This window comes from Pipistrellus kuhlii, unplaced genomic scaffold (genome assembly GCF_014108245.1).
Source record: "Pipistrellus kuhlii isolate mPipKuh1 unplaced genomic scaffold, mPipKuh1.p scaffold_m20_p_9, whole genome shotgun sequence".
NCBI lineage: Eukaryota > Metazoa > Chordata > Mammalia > Chiroptera > Vespertilionidae > Pipistrellus > Pipistrellus kuhlii.
In genome coordinates this window covers 19450923-19478266 of record NW_023425595.1, presented here as the reverse complement: position 1 = coordinate 19478266, position 27344 = coordinate 19450923, and the positions used below count along the sequence as shown (strand labels likewise).

Here is a 27344-nt window from a genome sequence, read left to right as displayed (position 1 = left end):
AATAACTAAATTTCCTACAACATTTTAATGCCACGCATGCTGCTCTGTGGTTCCATTTCCCAGTTTTCCAGCCCACACACTCTAGTACCCTCACTGTTAATTCCTTGCCTCCATTAGGATGCTTGCTGATATTTGGTTCCTCAGGAAGCAGCCCATGTAATGGAGGGTGACATACAAGGGAGTTTGCCAGAGAGTGCTATAGGGATGCACACCTGTGAGAGAAAGGAGATGGGAAGGGTAGAGGGGTGAGTTAGCTCAATCCATTGAGTACTCTGAACCTGGGGAAGTCCTTTAGAATTATTCATCCTTGAGATAAAGGAGAACCAGCCTTAACTATAGGTTACCTTCAGGTTGGAGTGTCACTGGGGGATAAGCTATATCTCCTCAAAAAAGGACAACTTTTCGAAAGGCTAACAGGTGAAGATCATTAGTTCTGAGGAGATACCTAGGCAATCCAACACAGAGTCCACCATAATGTCCAGTCCATTTCAACTGTCTTCCTCCTTCTTCATGTATTCATTCCCCCCTTAATAGTTGAGGTTCCTTACACCTCATTCTCATCACATCTTTTCTTACATACTCAATTCCCTTGTATCTCTTTTTACTCATCATACTTGCCTAAACCTTATCTCTGGTTATAACTCCTCTGCAGTTACTATCCTATCTCAAATATCTGGAGAGGTTCCCTCCTCACCCTTGCTTGATGTTATCTTATACAGTTTTTATATTCCTATTGTTCAGTTGTTTTTATTATGCATTGTCCTGGATCACTAGTGTACATGGTATTGTGCAGATATACACTTTGTTCATTGCATGAATTATTTCACTAATTTCTGCTGTTTTGTTTTTATATCATAGTTACAGAAGTCTGTCTGATTCTCCCAGGCCTCAATTGCCCCACAATATTTATAGGGTGACAGATCTTTAGCATTGAAAAGAATATGTATTTTTATTCTTAAAATAAATAGATTTAAAATGGGAGTAAAGTTATACTTCACTCATGGAATTATATGTGGATTAAATTAGATAATGTATATAAAGACATAAAGCAGTAGGCTCCTAACTGACCCATGTGACAAGCTGATGAGGATTCTGGGACTCACAGTGGTTAAGTACAAGTCATAGGCTAGTAACTAACAGAACTAGAACTAGAACTCACATTTCTATCTTGGGTTCCCATACTAGGTTTATATTTTTCCCTCCAGCCATCACACAGAAGCAGTATGAGCAAAATGATCATAAAGTCATTTTTGAACACAACCTCTGAAAAAGACTAAACTCTGTATTTACGTTTGTAGGCTATTTTAATTTTTATTGTGGAGTTTTATGAGAAAGGAGGTGATGCTCTGACTTTTGTTATAAAGAAAAAAAGTTTTTTGTTGTTGTTGAATCAGACCATTGTTCTATCACATGGATTAGATCTCTAAGTCAAGAGATGAAAGACATTAATTTGCATGAGACAACAGTTGCTATCTGTATTCACAGTGCAACATGGGAGAAAGTGGCTGTACCATCATTTTGTAGCAGATGGATTAAAACATGTCTTAGTAAGACACACAAGGGGGAGGGGATATATGCCCCTGATCTTGCTGATAACTGCTATACCATGTGAAGTAGATACCCAATAAATATTAATTAGTATCAACTCACTGGACATAGAACTATTTGATTTTGGACATTAAATCAAGCTCTCTTGATGGTGAGAGATGAATAATAGTACATTTAGTCTTTATATTTCTTGGGCTTTTAACTGTTGTTTGGCATCTTGTATCTTTTGTAAAATACTTTTTGCTCAAGATTGGATCTAGTGCTCCAGCCAAATTTGCCTTAAACTTTGTGTTTAATGCATCTTGCTTTTTTCTCTTGGTTTCAATGAGCATTCACATCTTCTAATTTCACTGGAAGATGAATCCACTATAGTTTAATAATTTGACTAACCAGAATATTGCTTCTTTTTTGTCTTTCAGATATTGATGAGTGTGCAGCTAAGATGCATTACTGTCATGCCAATACTGTGTGTGTCAACCTGCCTGGCTTATATCGCTGTGACTGTGTCCCGGGATACATTCGCGTGGATGACTTCTCTTGCACAGGTGAGCAGTAAGAAGCTGATTCAACCCTTCTCTGCACCACATCTGTGTTGTTCCATTTAACATCAAGTGTATTCAGTACTATTTTTGCCTAAATTGTCTTTCTCTTGAATTATTTGCCCTAACCTTTTGAGAGGAAAAAAGTTATAAAGAAATTTTATCTGCAAAATTTAATTCCACTCCCTGCATTTCTGCCTGTGGGTATGAGCATGTGTGCATGGGTGCATGATTTGGAGTTGAAGTCCCAGTTGCCTGTAGTAACACTGATGGACTGAGAGACATCAGTTCTATAATGTATCAAACTATTTTCCTTCCATCATAGTCCCCCCCCCCCCCTTTGGGAAAAACTAGGATTAAATTGAAAAGAAAAGTAGGAGTAGATGGTGGGCAGAGATTGGGCATATGAGATTTAATCAAGACTTTTGATTGATAACATAGTTTCCTCCCTCTTCTTCCAGCATCACTGGACAATCAGTACTAAAATGGGAAACCAGGGACTATGTTGGGGTGCCTTGGTGACAGTAATGCTGGCTTTGTGGGGCACTTGGGTTAGATCCCAAAATACTAGTACTTCCAATCACATACTAGTATATGGAGTCATGAATGGTAAATTGGTTAAGAGTGGTAGAAGAATTTGAGGCTTTCTTCTCTTGGTCAAATGTCTTTAAATGAGTCTAAAACCTATAAGAAAAGGGTCCTGTGAACACAAGATTTTAGTCAGGTTGTACTTTTTTCTGATTCTTGCATCTTTCTCTTAATCCTGGTATATAAAAACTGGATTCTTCAGTGAGAATGGAATGCACTCCTTTCTTCATAAATTTATTCTTTTGGGAAGAATAAAAAGTTGCACAATTTGCTGAAACCGGTTTGGCTCAGTGGTAGAGCGTCGGTCTGCAGACTGAAAGGTCCCAGGCTCGATTCCGGTCAAGGGCATGTACATTGGTTGCGGACACATCCCCGGTAGGGGGTGTGCAAGAGGCAGCTGGTCGATGTTTCTCTCTCATCGACATTTCTAGCTCTCTATCCCTCTCTCCTCCTCTCTATAAAAAATCAATAAAATATATTTAAAAAATAGTTGCACAATTTAGGGAAGCAGCCATGCCACTGGTGTGGTTCAGTTGACCAATGAACCAGGAAGGCATGATTGGATTCCCTGTCAGGGCACATACCCATATTGTGGGCTTGATCCCCAGTAGGGGCTGTGCAGGAGGCAGCTGATCAATTATTCTCTTTCAGCATTGATGTTTCTCTTTTTATCCCTCTCCCTTTTTCTCTAAAATCAATAAAAAAATATGTATATATTTTAAAAGTTAGGGAAGCAATGTTTATATGTCCAAATATCTTTGTCATGGATTGTTGTATATTTATAAATTACTGTTCTTTAAGAGGCTGCTGAGCTCATATTAATGGAGTCTAATGGAGGCCACATCTCATTTATTTCTCTTTTACATAATATAACTAAAGTTCCTGGGGGGTGGAGGGAGGGAGGGAGGGAGAGAGAGAGAGAGAGAGAGAGAGAGAGAGAGAGAGAGAGAGAGAGAGAGAGAAAGAGAGAGAGACACTATATAAGCACAACATGCTGAGATCTAAACATTTTAAGGGGGCAAAAATCTTTTGGACCTGTAAACAAACACAGATCTACAAATCTGTGATGTTATAGATGACAATTCTGTTTTTAATAGTAAATCAATGTCTTCACTTATTTTAACCCTAAGACTAGAAGGAACCTGTGCATATCCTCCCAAGGATGCGGCACCATATCCTATAACTCAAGAAATCTTAACCCAGGCCCTGCTGGTGGAAAGCCCTGTGGAAGTTACATCAGAATTCCACCTCTACCCTTGTTTTCTCTCTGAGGAAGGAAGGCGGGAGCTGCTGCTTGTTGCATGCCTACTAGGACAGGTGGTCTGTCTGGTGGCTGAGAGAGCACCAGATGGAAAATGGATTATTTTAGGAACTAGCTCTAGAGTTACTTTTGGAGAGAAAACTGTACTGTCTGGTGTAAAAGGCCAGGTTTGGGGGATCCAAACATACCTGTTTCCCCATCTTCAAATAGACCAGGCTACTCTGGAGGAAAGTATCTACACACACAAACGCATGCATGCACTTTTTTGGTTTTGTTTGTATGTGTATATTTTGTCTGAGAGGGAATAACAGTTTGAACACAAGAGAGAAAAGCAAGAGGGTGGAGGAGAAACAGAATACTGGGTACTCTGGAAGATGGAGGGACAGTGAAGACTGCCCAGTGGAAGAAAAATGGCAAGTACTTTTAATGGTAGGAATGTGTGATGAGGTCTTTGTATTGTTTTGCTATGTAGTATGCAATGCAGGTCTTCCTCATGACCCTCAAACCTCCAGCCGTGTCTCCCTAGCCTGAGTACTAGGCAAGACCCTCCCTCAGTAGAATGCAGGTCAATGTGGTGGGCAGCAGAAATGCATACATGTGTATAGCCTGTTGAAACCCCAGAGGCAGCCGTTCCTATTCCGCCCCCCGCCCCCCAATATTTACATATACACGCATGCGTTGCTATCACCACATCCTACTGCCAGCAACTTCAGAGACCTGGATGAGAGCTTTGGACTTCATAAGTCATAAAACTGAGAGTGAGATCTTTTTCTTAAAAAAAAAAAAAAAAAACACACACACACAAAAAACAAAAGAACTTCTTTAGATCCCAGATTCCTTCCTACTCACTGTCTGTTTTCTGCTTCTATTCACAGCAAAACTTCTTAATTTGTCTATGGTTCTTGTCCTCCTTGACATTTACTCAGCTCATATCCTCTGCAACCCTCTCCTGTAAGGCTACCATATCACCACTCCACCGAGACTACATCTGTCAAGTTCATCATCTATCAAGGTCACAGGGAACTCCATTTTCCCAAGTCTTTTGTGGTCTCTCAGCAGCATTTAGAAGAGCTGATCACACCTTCTTCTTTTAAACACATCACTTTCTTTACTTTTGAAACAATCATTTCTCCTGAGTTTCCTCCTATCTCACTGGTCACTCCTGCCCAGTATCTTTAGCAATTCCCCCCCCCCCCTTTCTGTTGACATTTTAAAGGTTAGAATGCCATAAAGCTTTATTATAGACCCATTCTATGTTCACCTATATATTATTTTTTTAAATTTATCTTTACTGTTGAAAGCATTTACAGAAATACCCTTTGTTTTGTATTTTTTCCCATTGACTCCTTTCACCCCACTCCTGCCCCTCCTAGGCCTTTACCATACTATTGTCTGTGCCCATGGGCTGTGTACTAGTATATATGCATATAAGTTCCCAGTTAATATCTCCCCCCACTCCCTTCTTCCCCCTGAAATTCATCAGTCTGTGCCATACTTCTATGTCTTTGGATATATTTTGCTCATCAGTTTATTTCATTCATTACATTCTGCATATGGATGAGATCATGTGATACGTATCTTTCTGTGACTGGCTTATTTCACTTAGCATTGGTGCTGTTGCAAATGGCAAGAGTTCCTTTTTATTATATAACTGTTCAGTATTTTATTGTGTAAATGTACCACAGCTTTTAAAAATATATATTTTTATTGATTTCAAAGAGGAAGGAAGAGTGAGAGAGAGACAGAAACACTGATGATCAATTAGCTGCCTCCTGCATGCCCCACACCTGGGATCCGGCCCACAACGCAGGCATATGCCCTTATAGGGAATCTAACTGAGACTCCTTTTGTTCATAGGTGGATGTTCAACCACTGAGCCACTCTGGCTGGGCTGTATCACAGCTTTTTGATCCACTCATCTGCTGATGGGCACTTGGGTTGTTTCCAAATCTTAGCTATTGTAAATTGTGCTGCTATGAACATAGGCTGCATATATTCTTTCTGATTGGTATTTCTTAGTTCTTAGGATATATTCCTAGATGTGGGTCACTGGGTCAAATGACAGTTCTATATTTAATGTTTTGAGGAATTCCATACTGTTTTCCACAGTGGCTGCACCAGCCTGCATTCCCAACAGCAGTGTACTAGATTTACCTTTTCTCCACATCCTCTCTGGCACTTGTCATTTGTTGATTTGTTGATAGCCATTCTGACAGGTATGAGGTGATACCTCATTGTCATTTTAATTTGCATCTCTCAGATGATTAGTGAGTTTTTTTTCATATGTCTCTTGGCCTTCTGTATGTCCACTTGGGAGAAGTGTCTATTTAGGTCCTTTGCTCATTTTTAAATTGGATTGTTTGTCTTCCTATATTCTTTTTAGATGCCTTTATTCTATCTTAGGACTTTCAGCACACTTGTCAATAACATTTAAATTTCTATCCAGTTTTAATCTTTTCCTGAGCTTCTGAATCATAAATTCAACTTGACATCTACACATAGCTATTTCATAGGCATTTTATGTTAAACATGTATCAGACAGAACTCTTGATTTTTTTCTTCCACATCTGAAAATCTACTCCTCTTCCACTTTTCTCCATCTCAATGAATAAAAGCACCATCTACCCAATTTTTGAGCCAAACAGCTAGGCGTTATACTTGAATTCCTTTTGTCCTCTTGCTCCTCCACTGTCAGACCATTCACCAGTCTTGTTGACTCTACTCTTCATCCCCTGTCCTAAATCATCCCACTTCTGTCCATATCCTGTACCACTAAGCTGCTGAGCAGCTGCAGTGGCCACCATCCAGCACTTTTTGCCTGAATTTTCCTCTACTGTAACTCTCTTCGCATAGTAGTTAGAGCAGACTTTTAAAGCAGAAGTTATACAAATCCACTTAAAACTCTCAGGTAGTGTCCCATTGCACAGAAATTAAATTCATTCTGCTTATTTTGATATAAAAACCTATATGACTTTTCTTCTTTCTACCTCTCTGACTTTATCTTGTTCCATTTCCATCCTTGTCCATTATTGGGTGGCTATCCTGACTTTTGACTTTCCCCCACATTCAACAAATTTGTTCTGCCCCAGGACCTTTGCGTGAGCTTTGCTCCTTCTTAAAAGATTTTCCCTCTTGATATCTGCTTTTCTTGTCATTCAGATATCAGCCTAAAAATTATCAACTCAGAGATGCTTTCTCTGATTAATATAATTAACCAACCATTTTTCTGTCTTATCACCTGATTTTAATTTTCTGGACAGTGCTTATTATTACCTGAAATTTTATTATTTATATATGATCTTTTAAAAAATTGTCTCTTTGCCAAAACTGGTTTGGCTCAGTGGTAGAGCATCAGTCTGCGGACTGAAAGGTCCCGGGTTCAATTCCGGTCAAGGGCATGTACCTTGGTTGCGGGCACATCCCCGGTAGGGGGTGTGCAAGAGGCAGCTGGTCGAAATTTCTCTCTCATGGACATTTCTAGCTTTCTATCTCTCTCCCTTCCTCTCTGTAAAAAAATCAATAAAATATATTAAAAATAAATAAATAAAATAAAAATGTTTAAAACTGAACCCATCATCCCCTCTTCAACAGCCTCTTTAAAAAAATTGTCTCTTTATTTGAGGATGTAAGCTCTGGGAGCAGGGACCTTTTCTCTTTTATTCATTACTCTATCTTGGAACATAATCTGGCACAGAGCAGTGCTCAATAATGTTTATTAAATGAAGGAGTGAATAAAAATACTTGACCTGAGGCTCAATATTTATTTCTCTAAATTTTGTTTATGAAATATTGTTCATATGTGCTATGCTTATATGTTACTGTAAAAATAAAATTATACACATAAAAATATTTCCCATGGCACTTATCAGTCAGAATAGGATATTGTGTAGAAACAACCCAAATTATGAGGGACTTAAAAGAACAAGATTTTATTTCTAGGTCATGTATTATGCCTGTCATTGGTCAATAGGAGGAATACTGATGCTCATCATTATTACTTTGGGCTACTAAATGCTGAAGTTATCAGTATTGTGAACATTGCTGGCCACCAAGGCAGGGAAAAGAGAGCCTGGAGGGTCGAGAGTCAACCATTCAATGTTCTTGCGAGGGAATGATATATAGTCCTTCTACCCATAACTCATTGACTAGCAAGTCCCCAGTCCCCAGCCAACTTCAAGGGGATGAGAAAATGCAGTGCTACCTTGTACCTAGAAGGGTAGAGAACCAGAAACATTGGGTAAATGAAGCTGAGGAATACAAAGTGACTGACACCGAATATTTTCTCAACAAATTTTGTTTCCTTTGACATGAGGAGCTGTTGGTTAAAATAATCTTTTTTTTTTTTTCAACCGAAGTTCACAATGTGATGAGGAAATTCATCTCAAAACTAATTATGATATTAAGCACATTGGACTAAATTCTATGAATGAAGTACAAGCCAAATGCATTAAGGAAACGTGCTTAGTTGGGGTGGTGAGCACACAATATAGATGGTATATGGTAGAATGGTATACTTGAAATTCATATCATTTTATTAGCCAATGTCACCCCAATAAATTCATTAAAATGGTAAACAAAGAAAAAGTTGCTTGGTTGCCAGAATGGAATGCTTGGACTGTGTTTTACCAGCCAAAAGGAGCTGATGGAGTTTCCCAAGGCACATGAGCATGGCGGTGCCTGGAGGATGTTAGGACTTTACAGTTGGGAATATAGATGGGAATGAGGAGACCTAGAAGACAAGCATTCTCCCTGCAGTTATTTCTTTTCCAGACCAGGTTCAAAGATATCCCTTAGACACTTTCATGGTAAGCTAAAACTCTGACATTTACCCTGGTGTCCGAAAAATAAGTCTGTTTGGCCAATTGTGCTCTTTATTTTATACAATAGAGTAGGCCCCTGCCTCTAATCTCTGTCATTTCTTTATCGGCAAAGACGACTTCTTCTGCTAAGTGATTATTTGCCTGTGTAATAACTGAGGTGTTTAATAGATGTCTGCTGCTGTGTATTTTCAGTGTTTCATTTTCAGAAGACAATTTACTGGGAGAAATTGACAAGCCTGAAGGCACTCTTTGTTCACCCTGAGTTCCTGACACAGCATTTCTCATTATTGACATTTCTTATTTCCAAAGATCGTTTTCTGTCCCAGATCAATTAGTATCTACTTCCACTATTTAGTTGGTTTTCCAAGAATGTCAAGATAATTCTTTCCCATTTTTTTAGTATGTCATTTAGCCTGACACTAACTTTTTAGAAGTCAATAGTCAGGTTGAAAATTCTATTTGTTCCCAAATTATTGAGCCTAGAATTAAAGAAGGTACATTAGCTTTGGTGATAATTGATTTATTGAATAATTAATTCATGCATTCATCTACTCACCTGCTCATTCATCATTTTACTCTTGTATCCAATGTACAATTATGATAGAAAATATGACCACTGAGATTAGTGGGAAATGATCTTGGTGTTCAGAGAGTTCAAGGTTTGTGATGCAACTTCTTCAAATGAGAAAACTCAAATGTTCATTCACCATCAAAACTGTTCTAATGCTTACTAAATCAATCTCTTTTCAAAGTCTAACCCTGTAGTTGTGGGTCTTTGACAGAAAGAATTCCAAAATAGCATTTCCGAACTCTGCACTGACTGAAGCCCTTTCAGAAAAACCCTACCTGAGACAGTGAGTGCTAGGCAAGATGCTGGAGGGGAAAGGCAATGTGGTGAACAGAAAAGCAACTTGAGCTTTTTTCTGGTTAAAAAGGAAACACCCAACTGACGTGGCCTATTGGTTGAGTGTTGGGCCACAAGGTCAAGGTCTGATTCCCATCAGGGCACATACCTGGGTTGTGCATTTATCCCTAGTATGGGGCAAGCCAGAAGCAGCAGATCAAAGATTCTCTCTCATCATTGATGTCCCCCCCCCATGTTTGTCTCTCTCATCATTGATGTTTCTCTCTCTCTCTCTCTCTCTCTCTCTCTCTCTCTCTCTCTCTCACCAATAAAAATATTTTAAAGTTATTTTTTTAAAGGAAAAACAATCATATTCCATTGGATAATAAAGTTCTGAGAGATCAACATTGAGGATAATTATCTAGTCCTTAAAAAGTATGCTCTAATGTAATTATCCCCCTGGGGCTGAGGATTCCCTGTTATAACTATTTGTTTTATAAGAGGCTCTGTGCTTTTGGTAGGAAAGTTTCCCTCAGCATTTGAAAAGGTGAATCTAAAACACTTGTTCCCAAACTCTGAGTGAAGTTTTGGCCTTGGGATTTGCATGTGAGTCTAAATCATGTTCTCTCCCACAGAGATCTCTGAGTTTCTCTTGCTCTGTTATGAATTTGGAAACAGAGGAGTGCCCAAAATTGAGTGTGTAGAAGGGGTGGTGGTGGTCTAATCTCTCCTCTATGCCTTTTGATTTCTGGAATGGTCAACCTACTTGATTTATTGGTTCCTGACTTGCATTTATCTCCATGTAAACTCTCGTGTTTAGGCTGTTTGATAAGATGTTATCATTAGGTGCTTGGACAGCTTTCAAGGAGGATACTTGTGATTTACGACAAAAGCACACAGCAGTGAGACAGGTACTTGACAGTAATGGGTAAGCATTCATTTTTATGCCAAAAACTGCCCATGAAGGTAAGAAATAAAATGAACAAGTGAGATAACAAATACCCCATGTGATTTTTATTACCTTGCTAAAAGAATTTTTATTTTCTTGATATTGGCATGGGTGAAAGCTGGAAATAAGTATATGCTTGAAATGCTCTGAGCAGCCCTAACTGGTTTGGCTCAGTGGATAGAGCTTCGGCCTGCGGATTGAAAGGTCCCAGGTTTGATTCCAGTCATGGGCATGTACCTTGGTTGCAGGCACATCCCCAGTAGGGAGTATGCAGGAGGCAGCTGATTGATGTTTCTCTCTCATCAACGCTTCTAACTCTCTATCTTTCTCCCTTCCTCTCTGTAAAAAAATCAATAAAATATATTTTTTTAAAAAAGAAATGCTCTGAGCAAACTTAGTTAAAGAGTTAGATATAATGGTCTATTAATTTAATGGTTTAAATTACATACCTGTAATGAAAAGAAGTTAGGCAACAGTATAAAGACTTAGTAAAAATGAGCTGTTAAAATTGTTAGATGAGTTCTCTAGAAAAGGCTTTCCTCCTAAGGTTGATGAAATACAGAACTCATTCAAATATGAGATACCTGGTGCTTTCTCATTGAGCAGAGCCATTTAAGATGGAGCTCAAATAGCACAGTCTCTGTTTTGATGGAGTACAGTGGTAAATGAACCACTGATACCCTTATCTTTCAAACACATAGCATGTAGACTACATTTACTTTAGTGGAAAATACAAATGCTTTAGAATTCAAAAATCCTTTTTATTAAAGAGACCAGAAAACAAACATTGATATGTTGGTAAGAAAAGTCAAAATAAGACAGGTACTTTTGGATGTTTCAAAACCCAATTAGAAGCTCTAATGATCATTTGAGACATTTGTCTTTTGTTTTGATTTATTTGGCTGGTACATCCTTTTACTTTGTTCCTGATTTTATTTTTTTATCCTCACCTGAGGATATATTTATTGATTTGAGAGAGAGAGAGAGGAAAGTAGGGGGGGGGGAGGAGAGAAAGAGATAGCAGGAGAGAGAGAGAGAGAGTGTATGGTTGCCTCCCATACACTCCCAGGGATCTAACTAGAAACCTAGGTATGTGCCCTTTTGGTATAATAAACAACACTCCAACCAACTCAGCCACCTGGCTGGGGCTTGTTCCTTATTTTAAATAGTTGACTCTGTTATTCTCCTTCCCCTTCAGAGGAGGGCGGTGACAGTTCCAAAAGCAGGATTCTAAAACCCTAGATCTTTAGGCCAGATATTTTCAACCTTCAACTTAGATTACATTCATTGGGACACAAATGAACAAGCAGCAACAACAAAAGTGGACACCTGAGACCTGCCCCTTGAGATGGGATTTTCTCTCAGTCTAGGGTTGTGACCTGGACTCAGTGTTTTTGTTGAAGTGTCCAGATGATCCTCATGTGCTTTCAAGGTTGAGAACCACTACTTTTGTAGATCGGAGAGAGTTGGAGAATGGAGAGAAAATCAGAGGACAGTCAGAGGAAAGAAGAATGACCCTCTATATTTAGGCTAGAAAAGAATGCCTTGGTTCCCAGCTGGCATGGATCAGTGGTTGAATGTCGACCTATGAACCAGAAGATCATGGTTTGATTCCTGGTCAGAGCACAAGCCCCACACTGAGTTTCAGGCTCAGTCCTCAATGTAAGGGAGTGTAGGAGGCAGCCTTACATTCTCTCTCATCATTGATGTTTCTACCTCTCTCTCCCTCTCCCTTTCTCTCTGAAACCAATAAAAATATATTTGAAACAAAGAAAAAAGGATGCCCTGGTACTTACTGGTGGTGGGATATACAGGCCAGGAGATAATCCATGCAGAGACTGGGATGGGTCCATGAGGAAGGATTCTGCCTCCAAATCTACCCAGTAGGGTGTGTAGGACTCTGGGGAGAGAAAACCAATGGGGTGCCTGTGCAGGTGAGGCCTCATGGGGGGATTCTGAATCTCTTACTGTGACATGACTGCTGTGAAGCTTCCAAGTTTAAAGGTAATTGGAACAATTCCATGCTGACCTGTGTGTTTCTTGAGCCAAGGACCAGAGACTGCTCTCTCTGTGTCAGTCTTATCACATGGGATCCTCTACAGCCATGACAAAGCCTTATGGAAACAGGGTGTCCTCCAAATGAGATCTTATGGATTATCTAAAACCTTAGGATATTTTCCCATTAAGGAGGCTATTTTATATATATATATATATATATATATATATATATATATATATATATATATAATTATATATATATAATTATAATTGATTTCAGAGAGGAAGAGAGAGGGAGAAAGAGAAATATCAATGATGAGAGATAATCATTGATCAGCTGCTTCCTGCACTCATTCCACTGGGGATTGAGCCTACAATCTGGGCATGTGCCCTTGACTGGAATCAAACCTGGGACCCTTCAGTTTGCAAGCTGATGCTCTATCCACTGAGCCAAACCGGTTAGGGCAAGATTATTTATTGTTTTTTAACCCAAGCAGGTGGTTATATTAAAAATATGGCATTGATTGGAGGAGGCTGATATCATCCCTGTCTTTCAGTGTGAGGGGACAATTTTCGTTTCAGCCAGAGTATGTGGTACTAAAAGACTAAGTTACAGCTGCCCAGCCTGAATGGTTTACAATGAAGGTGAGGCAAGTAAATGAAGACATACACTGTGATGCTTTGCTTGGCCTTAAGCAAAGCCCCCCTTTTATTCTTTTAAACAAGTTGGAGTAGTTCAAAGCTTTGGAACTAAGCCCAGGAGGGAGTCCAGAGAGTAGTGCCCCTAGTCCTCTATCTATTTTCAGGATTTAGAGAACTGACAAGTCATAAAACAGCACAAACATACTATGCTTGCTTCTCAAAGCTACTGAAGTTTTGAATTTACTCCACTACTGTTTGAACAGGATATATTCCATCTCTTTTCTCATCTTTTGTTTTTTCTTGACTCTACTCTGAGGTGTGTTAATCTAGTTTTTCTCTTGGAATCTTATTTCCTTTACCTTTTACATTAGCTTTATTTACATCTGTGTATTATTCTTGGTGACCAAACCCCACAAGTGTTGAGTTAAATAAGAGATTCAGGGTCAAAAATGTCATAAAACAGAAAACAAGAGGTGTTGGGAAGGCTGGGGAGAAATTGGAACCTTTGTCTACTGTTGCTGGGACTGTAAAATGGTGTACCTGTTGTGCAAAAACAGTTTGACATTTCCTCAAAAAGTTAAAAATAGATTAAAAGTCCCAGCAGTTTTACTTTGGGGTGTATATCCATAATAATTTAAAGTAGAGCCTTGAAGAGGTGTTTGAATATCCATATTGATGATGGCTATTATTTTACAATAGCTAAAATATGGAAGAACCAAAGTGTCCCTTGACAGATCACTGTGATATATACATGCAATGGAATATTATTCAGCCTTAAAAAGGAAGGGAATTCTGACACATCCCACAGCATGGATGAACCACAGAGAACATTATATGAAGTTATATAAGTCAGTCACAAAAAGACAAATACTATGTGATTCTATTTACATGTGATACCTAGGGTAATTAAATTCATAGAGACAAAAAGTGGAATGGTAGTTGCCACAGGTGTGGGGAGGGGAATTACTGTTTAATTAATTGCTTCAGTTTTACATGATGAAAAGTGTTCTGGTGATGGTTTTACAACAATATGAATGTAGGGTAATACCACTGAACTTGAAATGGTTAAATGTATGTTATTTATTACCATAATAAAAAATTGGGGAAAAATATCATCAGGGAAAGATTTCTTCCTGTTAGTAGGCCAAATCTAGAAATAATTTACACAGTTTTCCTTGCTTCCTAACACATATTGGGCATCAACTTATATGATATCTCTAGTAGTGATTTACCCCTTCATTATTTTATTGATTCACTCATTAAAAAAATAACAGATTGAGAAATCTAAGCACCACGTATTAGATATTATTCTAGATGTCATCAATACATCAGTGAATAAAACAGATAAAAACTTTGCTATCAGTGGAGCTTACTATGTGTTAGTTGAAGTGAGTCAACAATAGAAAGTGTGCCAGAAGGTAGGGACTATGGAGAACAATAGAGTGAGGGAAGGGAAATGGGTGAAATTTACCTGGAGGTCTGGAAAGATCTCACTGATAAGAGGTCTGTAAGGGAAGACAGGAGAAGAGCAAAGGAGCAAGTCCTACTGGTTCTAAAATGACAGTGTTCTAGGCTGTGGGAACAGGAAATGGACAGACTAGCCATCTATTGAATGATTTAGGAATAGATGATGAGTTTACTAAATGAATGAACTCTGATCTTTCCTTCTCTACCTTATACGTCTTTCTAGTGTATTCTGGTGGAATAAAGGATATGGGTCTCATGGCTAACATATGCCTCAGAGATTTTTTTACACAGTTTGGTTCAAGGCTGTCTTGCTAGGAGTTAGAGATGATAGAAGTTAAGCCATGGGATAAATGGTATGGGATTATATTTTTCTTTAAATGGAAAGGAAAGCTTTAATGGCCTCAGCCATTACTGGGGACAATACCCCTTTTCAAAAAAGAACAGAGTTCAGGAAGGGGTACCTGGAACACAGCATGTAGGAAATTCAGCACCCAAGTCCCATTATGGTTAACAAGGCCTCCATGTTTAATTTTACAGAGAAATGTGACAGCCGAAGAGTCAGGGCTAAAAAATACCCCTAAGCAACCAGGGACCTGAAAGAGCCTTGCTTTTTTCTTTATTTTTACATCTGTGGTTTTCCATTTCCCCCTTGCTGTTGATAAATAATTCAGAAAATAAAAGGATGGTGATGGCACAATATATTTCTCCTTTTGAATGCAAAGGAGCAATATATTGTGCCATTGGTCTCCAAACACCCACAGGCTTTTGGCAAGAAGGTCAATATTTTGTATTTGGTGGGCAGCATGCCTTCTGGGCTTTGTAATCATCTGGCTTTGTTCTTTTAGCTAGAAGAAAGGTGAGGCCTGGTGTATGAGATGCACAGAACTAATGCTGTCACATTGTCACAGTCCCTAAGTGACTTGCTCAGCAAGATATTATAGATAGACTGGTGGACTTGGGTGGGTTGTGCAGGTTGGCTCAGAGACATGGTTATTTGAGGACCCCTGGTGACATCAGGTGATTTTCTTGGAACCCAACCAGGCATGGGCTATAGTATCACTCTGAGCATCATGGAACCAGTGCATGCTGGAAGGGGAGGAGGGATGTCAGGTTGGAATTTTCCCCCTGCAGCTAGAATGTTCACACTCATTCAACTACAGAATCTATTTATTCACTTCTGAAAGTTATCTCTAATACAAAATAAAGTCCGAAGCTGGCTTCTGTGGACTATTAATTGTTTGGATGGTTTATGTTTAAAACAATGGAACTATCCATATATTAAGCACAGAATTTAGGTCAACATTCACAATAAATGCTCAAGATTAATTTGCCAAAGGGAATTTAGTAGAGAGGAAAGCATTTGATATGGGTTACCAGAGAGACTTATTTTAATACAGACTAACAGACTACATAACCCTGGGTAAGTCATTTTATTTCTTTGGGCTTCAGTTTTCATCATCTGTAACAGGAGATTATTAGATTATAAATATACCTACAGAGGGCCCATTAAATTCTTACCTCTTTGAAGCTGAGAATCATCACCTTTCATCTCTTTATCTGTAGAACTTGCCATGATAGGCACCAATTTTTCTTTCTTCTTCTCTTTTCTTCTTCTTAAATTTATGCCTATAATCATGTGGAACATTGCAATTGCCATTTTGTTTGATTTGTAAAACTTTATTTTAAAGGTGCCTTTTAGTTTGATATTTAAAACTTTTTAACAGATGGTTTCAAACAATGTGTGACCATCATACCAACATACTCCTTTGCTCGTGTTTGCTGCACTGAATATTTCATGTAACTTCTGCATATTGACTTGGGCCATATGATGTTTTATTAACCACTATTGACTTGTGACCTAGAGTTAGCATACCAGTGATGGAAGAGCCTTCCTTTGCCATCAGGGGATTTCTGGGGATGATTGCTGGAGAGACAGGTTCGGGGTGGACAGCTGGTCCCCTTTTTGAAGTTCTTTCATGCCTGGTTTTGTAAATATTTTTGAACACTTGTTGGCAAATGTCACCCCTCTGATAGTCACTCTGCTTTTTGTTTAATCTGGTGCCCAAAGAGGCAAAGCAGCAAGGCAAGGCTTGTGGTGTAGTGATAGTGGGGGCCCATGCTGCCTTTCCTTTGGGAGTTGCCTGGTGGGTTGGGGGGAGGAGGCAAGAAGAAGTGATGGAAGATCATGAACAGAGTAGAAGCTACATATCAGAAGACCCACATTCAAATCTCAGCTTTGACTGTTGCTGGCTTTATGACTTTGGACAAAATGCTCCAGGTAGAGGTAGGGGGGGTGGGGAGGAAGAAGCAACATTGAAAGTAGCAATAAAGCTTGGCCAGTGTGGCTCAATGGTTGAGTATCTACCCATGAACCAGGAGGTCATGCAAGGTTTGAATCCTGTCAGGGCACACGCCCAAGTTGCAGGCTTGATCCCCAATAGGGGTTGAGCAGCAGGCAGCAATCAATGATTATTATTGATGTTTCTATCTCTCCCTCTCCCTTCCTCTCTGAAATCAACAACTATTTTTTTTAAAGTGGCAATAAAATAAAGATATTATAAAATTGATATAAAAGGAGGAAAAAGAGGGTGGTCAGTAGTATTGCTAGAGACTCAGAGGGAGGCTCAGGAGGTTGCAGATGTTATAATTGACAATAGAGAGTCAATAGCCATATTCCAAGAACAGAATCATTGCTGTCTCCAGTAAAGGATTATAAAAGAGGTATTTTGATAGAAAGTTGCACAGCTGTCAGAATTTGAAGGATTTTGACACTCAAGCTCTTACAAATAATTGTTTAGAAACCTGAAAGGGATAGCAAGGTCAAGTGGAAGATATATTTGACCACCTCAAACTGAATTTTAAGATGAAGAATATTTGAAAGCTCCCTGAGAGAAGTATATTGAAGACACATAAGAGGAAGGAGTCATTATGGGTGAACAGGGTATGGATGGAGGAACTGGCCTTGTGGATGAGGCTGGGATGCTTTTATTCTAAGGCTAGAGGGAAGGATTAGAGGGAAAAGGCAGGGAGAGGGTCTAGTGTGAAAGCCAGATAGTCAGAACCATGTTCTGCAATGTACTAACTCCATCTTTTCTATAGAAACTAGTAGCCCTGTGCATGAATCCCTGTGCCAGTAATTCTGCAGGGCCTGGCTGCTCTGTGCCCACTGCCCAGAGGCTCTCTGCAGCCCAGAGGCCAATCTGTGGCTGGGCACAGAATGCTTGCCTCGTTGCTGGATAACAACCAAGTATTCTGTGCCCTAGCCTGGCCAGAGGCACATCCATGGCTGGGAAATGCAAACACCTTCCCTCCTTGTTCTCAGGAACTCTGACAAAGGGCTTCCTTCCTCTTTCTCAACCAGCTTTCACCCTTGTGCCTCTGCTACCAGCCCTTCCTGTCACACTATCCTCCACCCCCTCCACCTTCTGGCTGTCCAGACTTGACCTTGCCTAGGAGTCAGGGACCACTGGACTTTGCTCAGCTTGCCCAAATCCTTCTCTTCTTTTCTTCTTTTCTTTTTATTTTTTGTCCATTTTTAAAAATTAAGTATTATATGTGTACATATCTTACCATTGCGCCCTCACCACACTCCCATACATGCCCTCATTCCCCAGTGTTTTGCATGCATTGGTTATGCTTATATACATGCATATAAGTCCTTTTGTCCTTCTCTTCTTACACAAGCATTCTGCGCCCCAGCCTGGCCAGAGGCACATTCACAGCTGGGCATGGAACACTTTCCTCGTTGCCTCAAGCATTCTGCCAGGCCACTCATGCTTCCCATTTTCAGCGGCCACCCCCCTGGGCTGGGAGACTCCAGTGGGGCTCAGAGTACTGGGTGCTGCCATATTGTGGCTATGGGTGCTGCCATCCTTGTGATGGAGTGATGGTTAATTTGCATATTGCCCTTTTTTAGATTGGATGTTAGGTTCCCCTCCCCCCAGTGGAGGTACCTTTGAAATATATTCTATACTTATTGCTTTGTCACATTCTCAGCACTTTGTTTTGTGAAGGTGTTTTGCTCTCTGAGGGTGGGGAGAACCTGATGGCATTGGTAAGCAACTAAATCTGGGGTTGCAAGTTCTGCACAAATGGCATTTAATTCTTATTCCTTCAATGCTCTCAGGGAAATCTAATAATTGCTCTCTCAGTCTCCCCATCTGCAAAACTGGTATAAAACCACCCTTCTCCTCCCTGGGGCTTGAGGGGGATTACTAAGTTAATGTTTTATAAATCACCGGAAAGATTCTAAATGTAAAGTGCTGTCATTACCCACCTACTAGATATGATGGCACTCATAATGATATATTTATTACCTCATGTTCATTTCCATGGCAGTAGGCTGTGCATTTGTAAAGAGATAATGATTTCTCTGCTAGGGCAAAAGCAGAGGCAGCCCATCTATCACCCAAGACACATCAGCAGGAAAAGGAAAAGCAAATATATGTTTTTTTGTGACCTATATGTTGTTTTGTATGTAGAGCCTGTTGTGAAATTTTTCTTTTAAAAACAAAAATCTGCCCTCTACCTTGCTGGAAAAATATTTAAAATGAAATGGGACAAGAATGCTTCTTGGGACATGCTGGGCTGGTGCTGTTGAAATATGAAATTTGAAATCCAACTGTGACTAGGCATGCTTTATCAGAGTGTTTAACCACTTTAAAACCACACTCAAGAAACAGTAAATTAAGGATGTTTCCAATTGTAATTAGGAAGCTGTGATCAATTCTGTTTGAAAGGAGGGCCAATGGAGGAGTCCTCCTTCTTTTTTTTAAAATTTATTTTATTGATTTTTTTACAGAGAGGAAGAGAGAGGGATAGAGAGTTAGAAACATCAATGAGAGAGAATCATTGATCAGCTGCCTCTTGCACACCCTCTACCGGGGAAGTGCCCACAACCAAGGTACATGCCCTTGACCAGAATCGAACCCAGGACCTTTCCGCAGGCCGATGCTCTATCCACTGAGCCAACTGCTTTCGGCCAGTCCTCCCTCTTTTCAAAGCATCCATGCAAGTTCCGTTTTATTTGGCCTTGAGTCAGGGTTTTTGGATTGATAGCGATCCCAGGATGCAGCTAATTATATTCAAGAAAATGTTGGACTCTATTTTTTTAACTTATCTTTATTGTTGAAAGTATTAATGATGTCCCCCTTTCTTCCCCATTGACAATCTCTATCTTCTCCACTCTCTCCCCTCCTCCCCCTCTCCCAGTCAAGGTCTTCACCACACTATTTTTGTGTCCATAGTTTATGCTTGTAAGTTAATCTCCACCCCCACTCCCTTTTCCTCTGAGTTTCCTCATTCTGTTCCATGCCTCTGGACCTATTTTGTTCATCAGTTGATTTTGTCCATTAGATTCTACATATGAGTGAGATCATGTGAATCTTTGCTTTCTCTGACTGGCTTATTTCATTTAGCATAATACTCTCCAGGACTCTATTTCTGTTAAGTCAACTAACAATTGTGCTGTTTGTCATGAGTATCTTCCTTAGAGTACTTTTGTAAGAGTAACAGCAGTGGGAATATTGAGGGTTCAGTGAGTACTATCCTTTGGGTAATGCAGAGTGGCTTAGACAGAGCTAGAACAGAACAAGTTCCTCCTCCTTGCATTACTGAAGTAGGGAAGAGGGCCTTCTTCTTAGATTAAGAGTTTGATCTTTTCTCATACATTCTCTCAGTTGCTCTTTTCTAAATGTGCCATCATGACCTGAAATGGTAGCATGAGTCCAGTGATTCAGGGCCACAGCACTTTTTGTTCCCTCTGCCTGGAATGTGCTTCCCCGCTACACTCCCCTCCCCCACCCCCATCCACCCACATCTTCCTGGCTTGTTCCCTTGCTTATGTCAGGCCTCTAACAAAAGTCTCCATATCAGCTGAAACCGGTTTGGCTTAGCGGTAGAGCGTCGGTCTGTGGACTGAAAGATCCCAGGTTCGATCCTGGTCAAGGGCATGTACATTGGTTGCGGGCACATCCCCGGTTGGGGGTGTGCAAGAGGCAGCTGGTCGATGTTTCTCTCTCATCTACGTTTCTAGCTCTCTATCTCTCTCCCTTTCTCTCTGTAAAAAAATCAATAAAATATATTTTAAAAAAAAGTCTCCATGTCAGTGAGACTTCCCTGGGCCAACTTTCTAAAATTTCAGTTCTTCCTGACACTTCCTTTCTCCCTTCTCAGTTTTATTTTTCCTCCTTGAAATGTATCATTATCTACCGTGCCATGTATTTCACTCAGTTTACTTATGGCCTGGTTCTCCCTGCAGAATGGCTCCATGAGGCCAAGGATATTTTGTCATTTTTCTTCTGTGCCATATATTAGGATCTAAAAAGTGTCTGGTATATAGTAGGAACTTAATAAATATTTGTTCACTTTGTAGGTGATCAATAAATATTCTGTGTACTGGGCACTGCAGTAGATGTTACAGGTATTACAAATAAAAAACCAAGCTGTAAGTAGACTAAACAGTAGTAGGAATTTTTGGCTCATGTACACATCCATCCAGAAGTCAAGCAATTTTGAGGACATAGAAACACAGGAAGGTCACCAAGAACCTGATTCTTTCCCCCTTTCCCATCTCTCTTTTCTGACTATCATAATTTGAGCATCATACTAAGACTCATTGTGATTCCAGGATGAGTGCCAATAGCAATTTTCTCTTTCATGCCTGGGGAGACAGGATGGTTTTTTAGAAATTCTGTCAGAATTTCTAGGAAGCTCTTTCCCAGAAGGTCCCAGCTTTTATCTCCACTCCCAGAATCAAGCATTGTGACAATTAGCTTTAGTCATTGCTCCAGCTCAAGAGCCTGGGTTGGACTTGACATCTCCCAAAGCACCAGAGGGTTTTTTTTTTTTTTTTGTGTGTGTGTGTGTGTGTGTGTGTGTGTGTGTGTGTTTGTTTGTGTGAATGGAGTTGTGGTGTGGGTGCCCTAATAAAAATCAAGTTATCGATAAAAAGAAAAACAAATGGAAAAGAGAGAACTACAAAGCTCTCTCAAACAGGCAAGATCACTTGCTTCACAAGCCCAAGGTCTTCTGAAGTAATTAAATATGCAATTAGACTCATATGCTTTATGCTAAAATGGGAACATGGATGTGTGGGTTTAATGAGATCACATTTGTAAAGCACTGGAACGGTTGGACACATTGGAGTGTAATAATTGCTGTTAGATTGCTTTCATTGTTATTAATTTAATACATAAAAGCTTTGGGAGGGTGTTATGATGCTCATCTCTTTTGCCCATCACCAGCTTTGGACTAGCATTTAGCCACGGTGCTGAAAGTTTGGTTAATTAACTTTAAGGCATTTGCTTCAGATCATAAAGCTCTTGCATGGTAAAAATTATCCATTTATTTATTTCTTGTTTAGGTCATGAGTCTAAAAAACAAAAGAAGAATTGTTTAGATTCACATTTATAGCCTGTTGTCAGCTCTTTAATGGAAGCTTTTCCTTCAGAGTTTTATAAATGCTGGAGACTCTTAAGTTGCAAGGGAGATTAGTGGTCATAAAACTATCATCATTTTATGAATGAAAAACTGAGGCCCAGAGAAATTAGTTTACTCCAAGGTTACACAGGAAGTTCATGACAGAACTGCTTTAAACCCGGATCATCAGTCTCTGATTGAGTTTTTTTCTAGATTATATGTCAGAATTTTCTTTTTTATTGACTTTGGGGAAAATACATGAACCACTATTTTTATAGGCCCCCACAGAATTAGCTCCTATGACTCAATAGAGCAAGAAACCAAGCACTTTGGAAAACGTAACTTTCACAAATGAAAAATGGTTAAGGTTATCCTTTTGAAAAATTGGGGCCTCCATTTTATTTCATCTTGTGCCCACACATAATGCTTTTGCAAGGAAAAATATTGCTTGATTAAACCAACTGATCTGGAAAATCAAAGTTGAAATCTCAAAGCTCAAAAGAATTTTTAAAAAGAATCTCACTACATAACTTTTAATCCTTGATATTAGTTAATTGTTCCTTCAGGGCATCATCTGAAGCTAGTCTCTCTCCCCTCCCCCACCTTGTGCCCTTTGGGAAGGACATACCATTGAGTTGACATTTCTAAAGGTGTTTTGTCCTGCTGCCTTATCCTGTGACCTTGGATGAGGCAGTTAACTTCTCTGAACTCCAGATAATAAAAATTAGTTCCTCCCTACCACATAGAGAGATGGTAAAGATAAATTATGCTTCAGTGAATTTTGAATAAGAAATCTTTGAAGATAAATTGACAGTAGTATTTGAACCTTATAAATCCAAGGAGGAGTGATAAGAGAAATGATTAAGGAAATGACAGTAGCTTAGAGCAGAGGGCAAACTCTAAGCACCTAGCAAAGCAGAAAGCAATGGTGGATATAGGATTTCATGACTTTCACTTTCTCTTTCTCTCTCTCTCTCTCTCTCTCTCTCTCTCTCTCTCTCTCTCTCTCTTCCTCTTCCTCTTCCTCTTTTTCTTTTTCTTTTTTTCCTCTTCCTCTTCCTCTTCCTCTTCCTCTTTCTCTTTCTCTTTCTCTTTCTCTTTCTCTTTCTCTTTCTCTTTCTCTTTCTCTTTCTCTTTCTTTCTCTTGCTCTCTCCTTTTATCTCTTTCCTATCATTCTTGAATAGAGCCATGACTCAAAGGTCAGATACTCTGAAGCCATATTCTACTCTTGTTTTTCTTTTCCATTTCTATTAGATGCTACCAGTGGAGTGTGTCTGCTGATGAGCAGAAGGTCTCCTGTTAGTATCAATCTTTCCACTCCTTTCAAGAAACATGCATTGAGTGATGATGGAATATACATAACATTATCCTAGGGTGGCAAAGACTGGGTTGTTTCACTCAACACCTGGTCCGACCCCTGCTGGCACATGCCTTCTTAAGGCCTGAAAGCTAGAATCTACATCCCAAATCCCCTTCCTCTCAGGGTCCCAAGTATGATCACTGTGCCTCAGGGTCTTCCAAATAGATGAATTCTTGGCAGTTTTGATGAGGAGCTGAGTGGTATGGGAAAAAAGGATATGATGGAGGATTCCACATTGGCGGTTTAAATCATAGCAGAGGCTGAGTGTCACCTTCCTGCTTTTTGTGGATCCTTTCTGACCACTTCCTGGTCAGGGCAGATGTGGTGGAGCTCCTGGTGAGGTGGCAGCTTTCTAGTTCTGCAGCCTCCTGATTGTGGCAGGGATGGCATCCTCAGTGGTGTTTCAACTCTGTGATGTGGTTTGGTGGAAGTGCTCCTGGAAGTTCAGCCTGGATTGTGTTTTTCCACCTCTCCATCTTGCCTCCTCTTTCTCACCTGCAGCAGTGAAGTAGTATAGATCCTGCTGACCATGGAGCCAATGCATCATATTTGGACTGCCTATCTGCTGAACTGTTTTACTAGTATTAGAGAGAGAAATAAATGTCAGTAATTAAGCCCTTAGTCAAATCACTCTTTCTTGTTGCTGAGTTTCATCTTAAGGCCCTGTGGAAAAGGAGCGCAGTATAGCACCAACAAAACTGTTCCTGGGCACCTGCGAGCTAAGGGTGGTTCTGTCTGGGTCCTGAGTTATATAAGTAAAGTGAGGTTGAAATATACACCAATGAACAAAAATTCTCAGAAGTGCAGACTGCTTGGGATGCAGGGAGACAAGGAGGATCTGGGCCAGAGTTTATGGAATCGCTGACTGCATGGGTTTCCAGCCCATACTCTCTCCTTATGCCTCTAGCAGTGCCTTATGAGTCTCTGTTCAACCATTAAGCACAAGAGTCAAAGGTTACTTTGTCCCAGTTCACTAGAACTCAAAGACAATTTTAGATAAACTTTGTGTAGCGGAGCAAACTTTTTATTATCTTAATAGATGGTGAGAGAATTTCTCTTAGAGAGGAATCTTTGCTTAGGAAAATAATTTGATAAATCCAGTGGTTGCAATTGAGGGAATGGAAAGGATGATTAGAATGCTTGGCCATAGAATTGAACAGAAATTTGAAGTTGATCGAAGAGGAGGAGAAAGAGGAGGAGGAGAAGAAGGGAGGTGAGATGATGTGAAATTGGAACATTATGTGACATGAAACTGTTAGCAAAATAATCCTCAGTGAATGAATGGCCGAAGGACTTATAAGAACAAGAATATCTTATGTTCATTATGCTAAGTTTTCATAGAGGGGATGTAACGCCCTCCTTTTCCAAAGAAAATGAATATATCTACTCATATAAGAACAGATTATGGAGGTGTTTGTCCTTTTATTTTTTTATTTCATTCTTTCAGAAACCAAGGGAGGGGCTGAGTTTCACATCTAAATGTATTTCATGGGAAACAAAAATAGTTAACTAAATAGTAAAACTATCCATAAGCTTAATGAAGTCTTTAAAATGATGTGCCTCAGCCCCAGCTTGTTGGACTTTATTTAAGTCTAACATAGGGCCTGGGACTCAGACAGTCATGCAGTAGTAGGTTAGGGAATCTCGAGCTGACAATTAGGTTATGTTTCTTTGCAAGGAGCTCTCTGCTTGCAGGCAGGTTGTCCATTATGTCTATTACCGGTGTAAAGTCCCAAGGAGACTTCAGTATCTGGCAGTGTGTGAAAATCCAGCAGAAGGTGAGATTTGGAAAGATAAAAGAAATGATGTATTGTGAAAGTGAAATAAGTGTCTCTAAAGACCAATGTAAGGACAGAGAGCAAGGAGATGGACCGTGGGGCCACCAAAACCAGAAAGGGGGTGAGTAAGAAGGTAAGTAAGCAGTAAACCCAAAAAAGCAGGAGAGGGAAAAATATAAAATCTGGACTGAAAGGAAGAATACAGATCACAACTCAAAAATGGTATCTCAAAGCAAGTGAGAGAGCAAGGGACAGTGGAGCATGCTGGGAGCGTTCAGGGGAGAATGTGTGGGTGGGAAGTCTATAAGGGCATTAGCATGGCACATGCAGAGCAGTCTAGCTGTTTTTGCAGGAAACCTCAAGTGGACCATGTGATGGGTTGAGGGAACAATGCTGTGGATTATGAAGGATAAACATCTTGGGACAAGTCCCTGCGAAAAGGAAGTTAGCAGTAAGCCACTGTTTTTCTTGCATATTTAATATAGGGAGTGTTGTATTATGATTCAGTCAAATAATTTGCAATGTATGGAATAGGCATTTGTGCTCACATCCCTGCATCTGTTTTTGTGTTAAGAGATTACACCTGAGAAAATAAGCTCTGACAAAACAACACATGTAAGACTTTTGGTTTTCAAATTTGTCAAATGTCTATAACTATCTATCTACAGAGAGAAAGATAAAGATAAAATAACATAGGATTGATATAGGTTTATTTTGCCAGCAGGATTCTCTTGTGTCAGATGCTGACCTCCTATGTCCTTGCTAGTCTCTTACTGGGCCTCATTCCCTTCAGGAGGTCATGGGAACAAGGGGGAGTGGATATTTGCACCCAGAGGTCTGCTGCTCTCAGTGTGGTAGACTTAGGAACATGATGGGAGTGAGGGTAGCAGTGGAGCAGGTGGAAGGCCCCTGATCCCATTTTAAGAGCTAAACTTCCTTCAAAGGCTGAGAGAAAGTCCCTGAATAATGGGCCTGAATAGAATGCCATGTGTGAGCTGTGGCTTTAGAAGCAGAACATGCTATAATTGGAGAGCAAGGGAGAGAAAGGCTGCTGGGCCCTGAAACCAGAGAGGAGGTGGGGCTTCCTATGATGGAGAGGTCCTTCTGATGTCAGTCGCCATGCTCTCCCTCTCTGGCTCTGGATCAGGCTGGCCTGCTAGGAGTGCTGCTTTATCACATCTGGGCCTGTGCCTTTGGGAAAATCATTTCATTCTTTGTCCTCAGTCACAAAGCTTTAATAATACCTAAAATATAGGGTTTTATTATAATTAAATTAGTTATCGCTTCTCGGCCTTTTGGCTAAGATCAAGTGTATAATTAAATTAGTTAATACATGCAAAGTACTTGGGAAAATGCCAGCTATATAGAAGTACTATATTATATATTATTATTATTATTATTATTATTAATACTACTACTGCTATTATATGTACTAGGCACAGAGGGCAGTGTTTAATATAAGATTTCTAATTTAATTTTCATAACAAATCCAAGAGTAGGTGTTCTTATTATCACTATTTTACAAATGAAGGAGCTGAGATTTAAATAAATTAATTTGTTCAAGTAGTAAGTGGAGGGTTTGTGTTTTAAACCAAGACAAGCCAAATCTAGAGCTCCATTGCTAAACTATGTAAAGTGGTTAGATGCCTAACACATACTAATGGCTCAGTAAACAATAGTTATTACTGTAATCGTTTGAAATGGAATTGGTGTGTGGTAGAAGGAAAGAGTTAAACCAACCAATCTAGATAGAAAGATGTGGGTTGATAAATGAAGTACTAATCAGGTGTCAGATGCAGAAAAATGTCAAAATTAATGGGTGAATACACAGATTAATGGTGCTGCTATCACTTAATTATCCAATCACATAAGAAATTCTATTTATTTATTAAAATATGAATTATTGATTTTTCACAGAGAGCAAGGGAGAGAGAGAGTGAAAAACATTGATCAGCTGCCTCCTGTACACCTCCTACTGGGGATGTGCCCACAACCAAGGTACATGCCCTTGACTGGAATCGAACCTGCGACCCTTCAGTCTGCAGACTGATGCTCTATCTACTGAGCCAAGCAGTCAACTAAACTTGATCTTGGCCAGATGCTTCAGATACACTCAAGTCGACCAGAGCC

General features: G+C 39.7%; 1 protein-coding gene across 2 annotated transcripts in view; it reads left to right on the top strand.

Moving 5' to 3' along the window:
* NELL1 (neural EGFL like 1) overlaps nt 1-27344 on the top strand; it is a 622937-nt gene that overhangs the window by 297868 nt on the left and 297725 nt on the right. For both annotated transcript variants that reach the window (XM_036427674.2, XM_036427675.2), the window contains exon 13: nt 1968-2093. In XM_036427674.2, coding sequence (XP_036283567.1) covers nt 1968-2093 — 126 coding nt within the window. The remainder of the gene's footprint in view (nt 1-1967; nt 2094-27344) is intronic.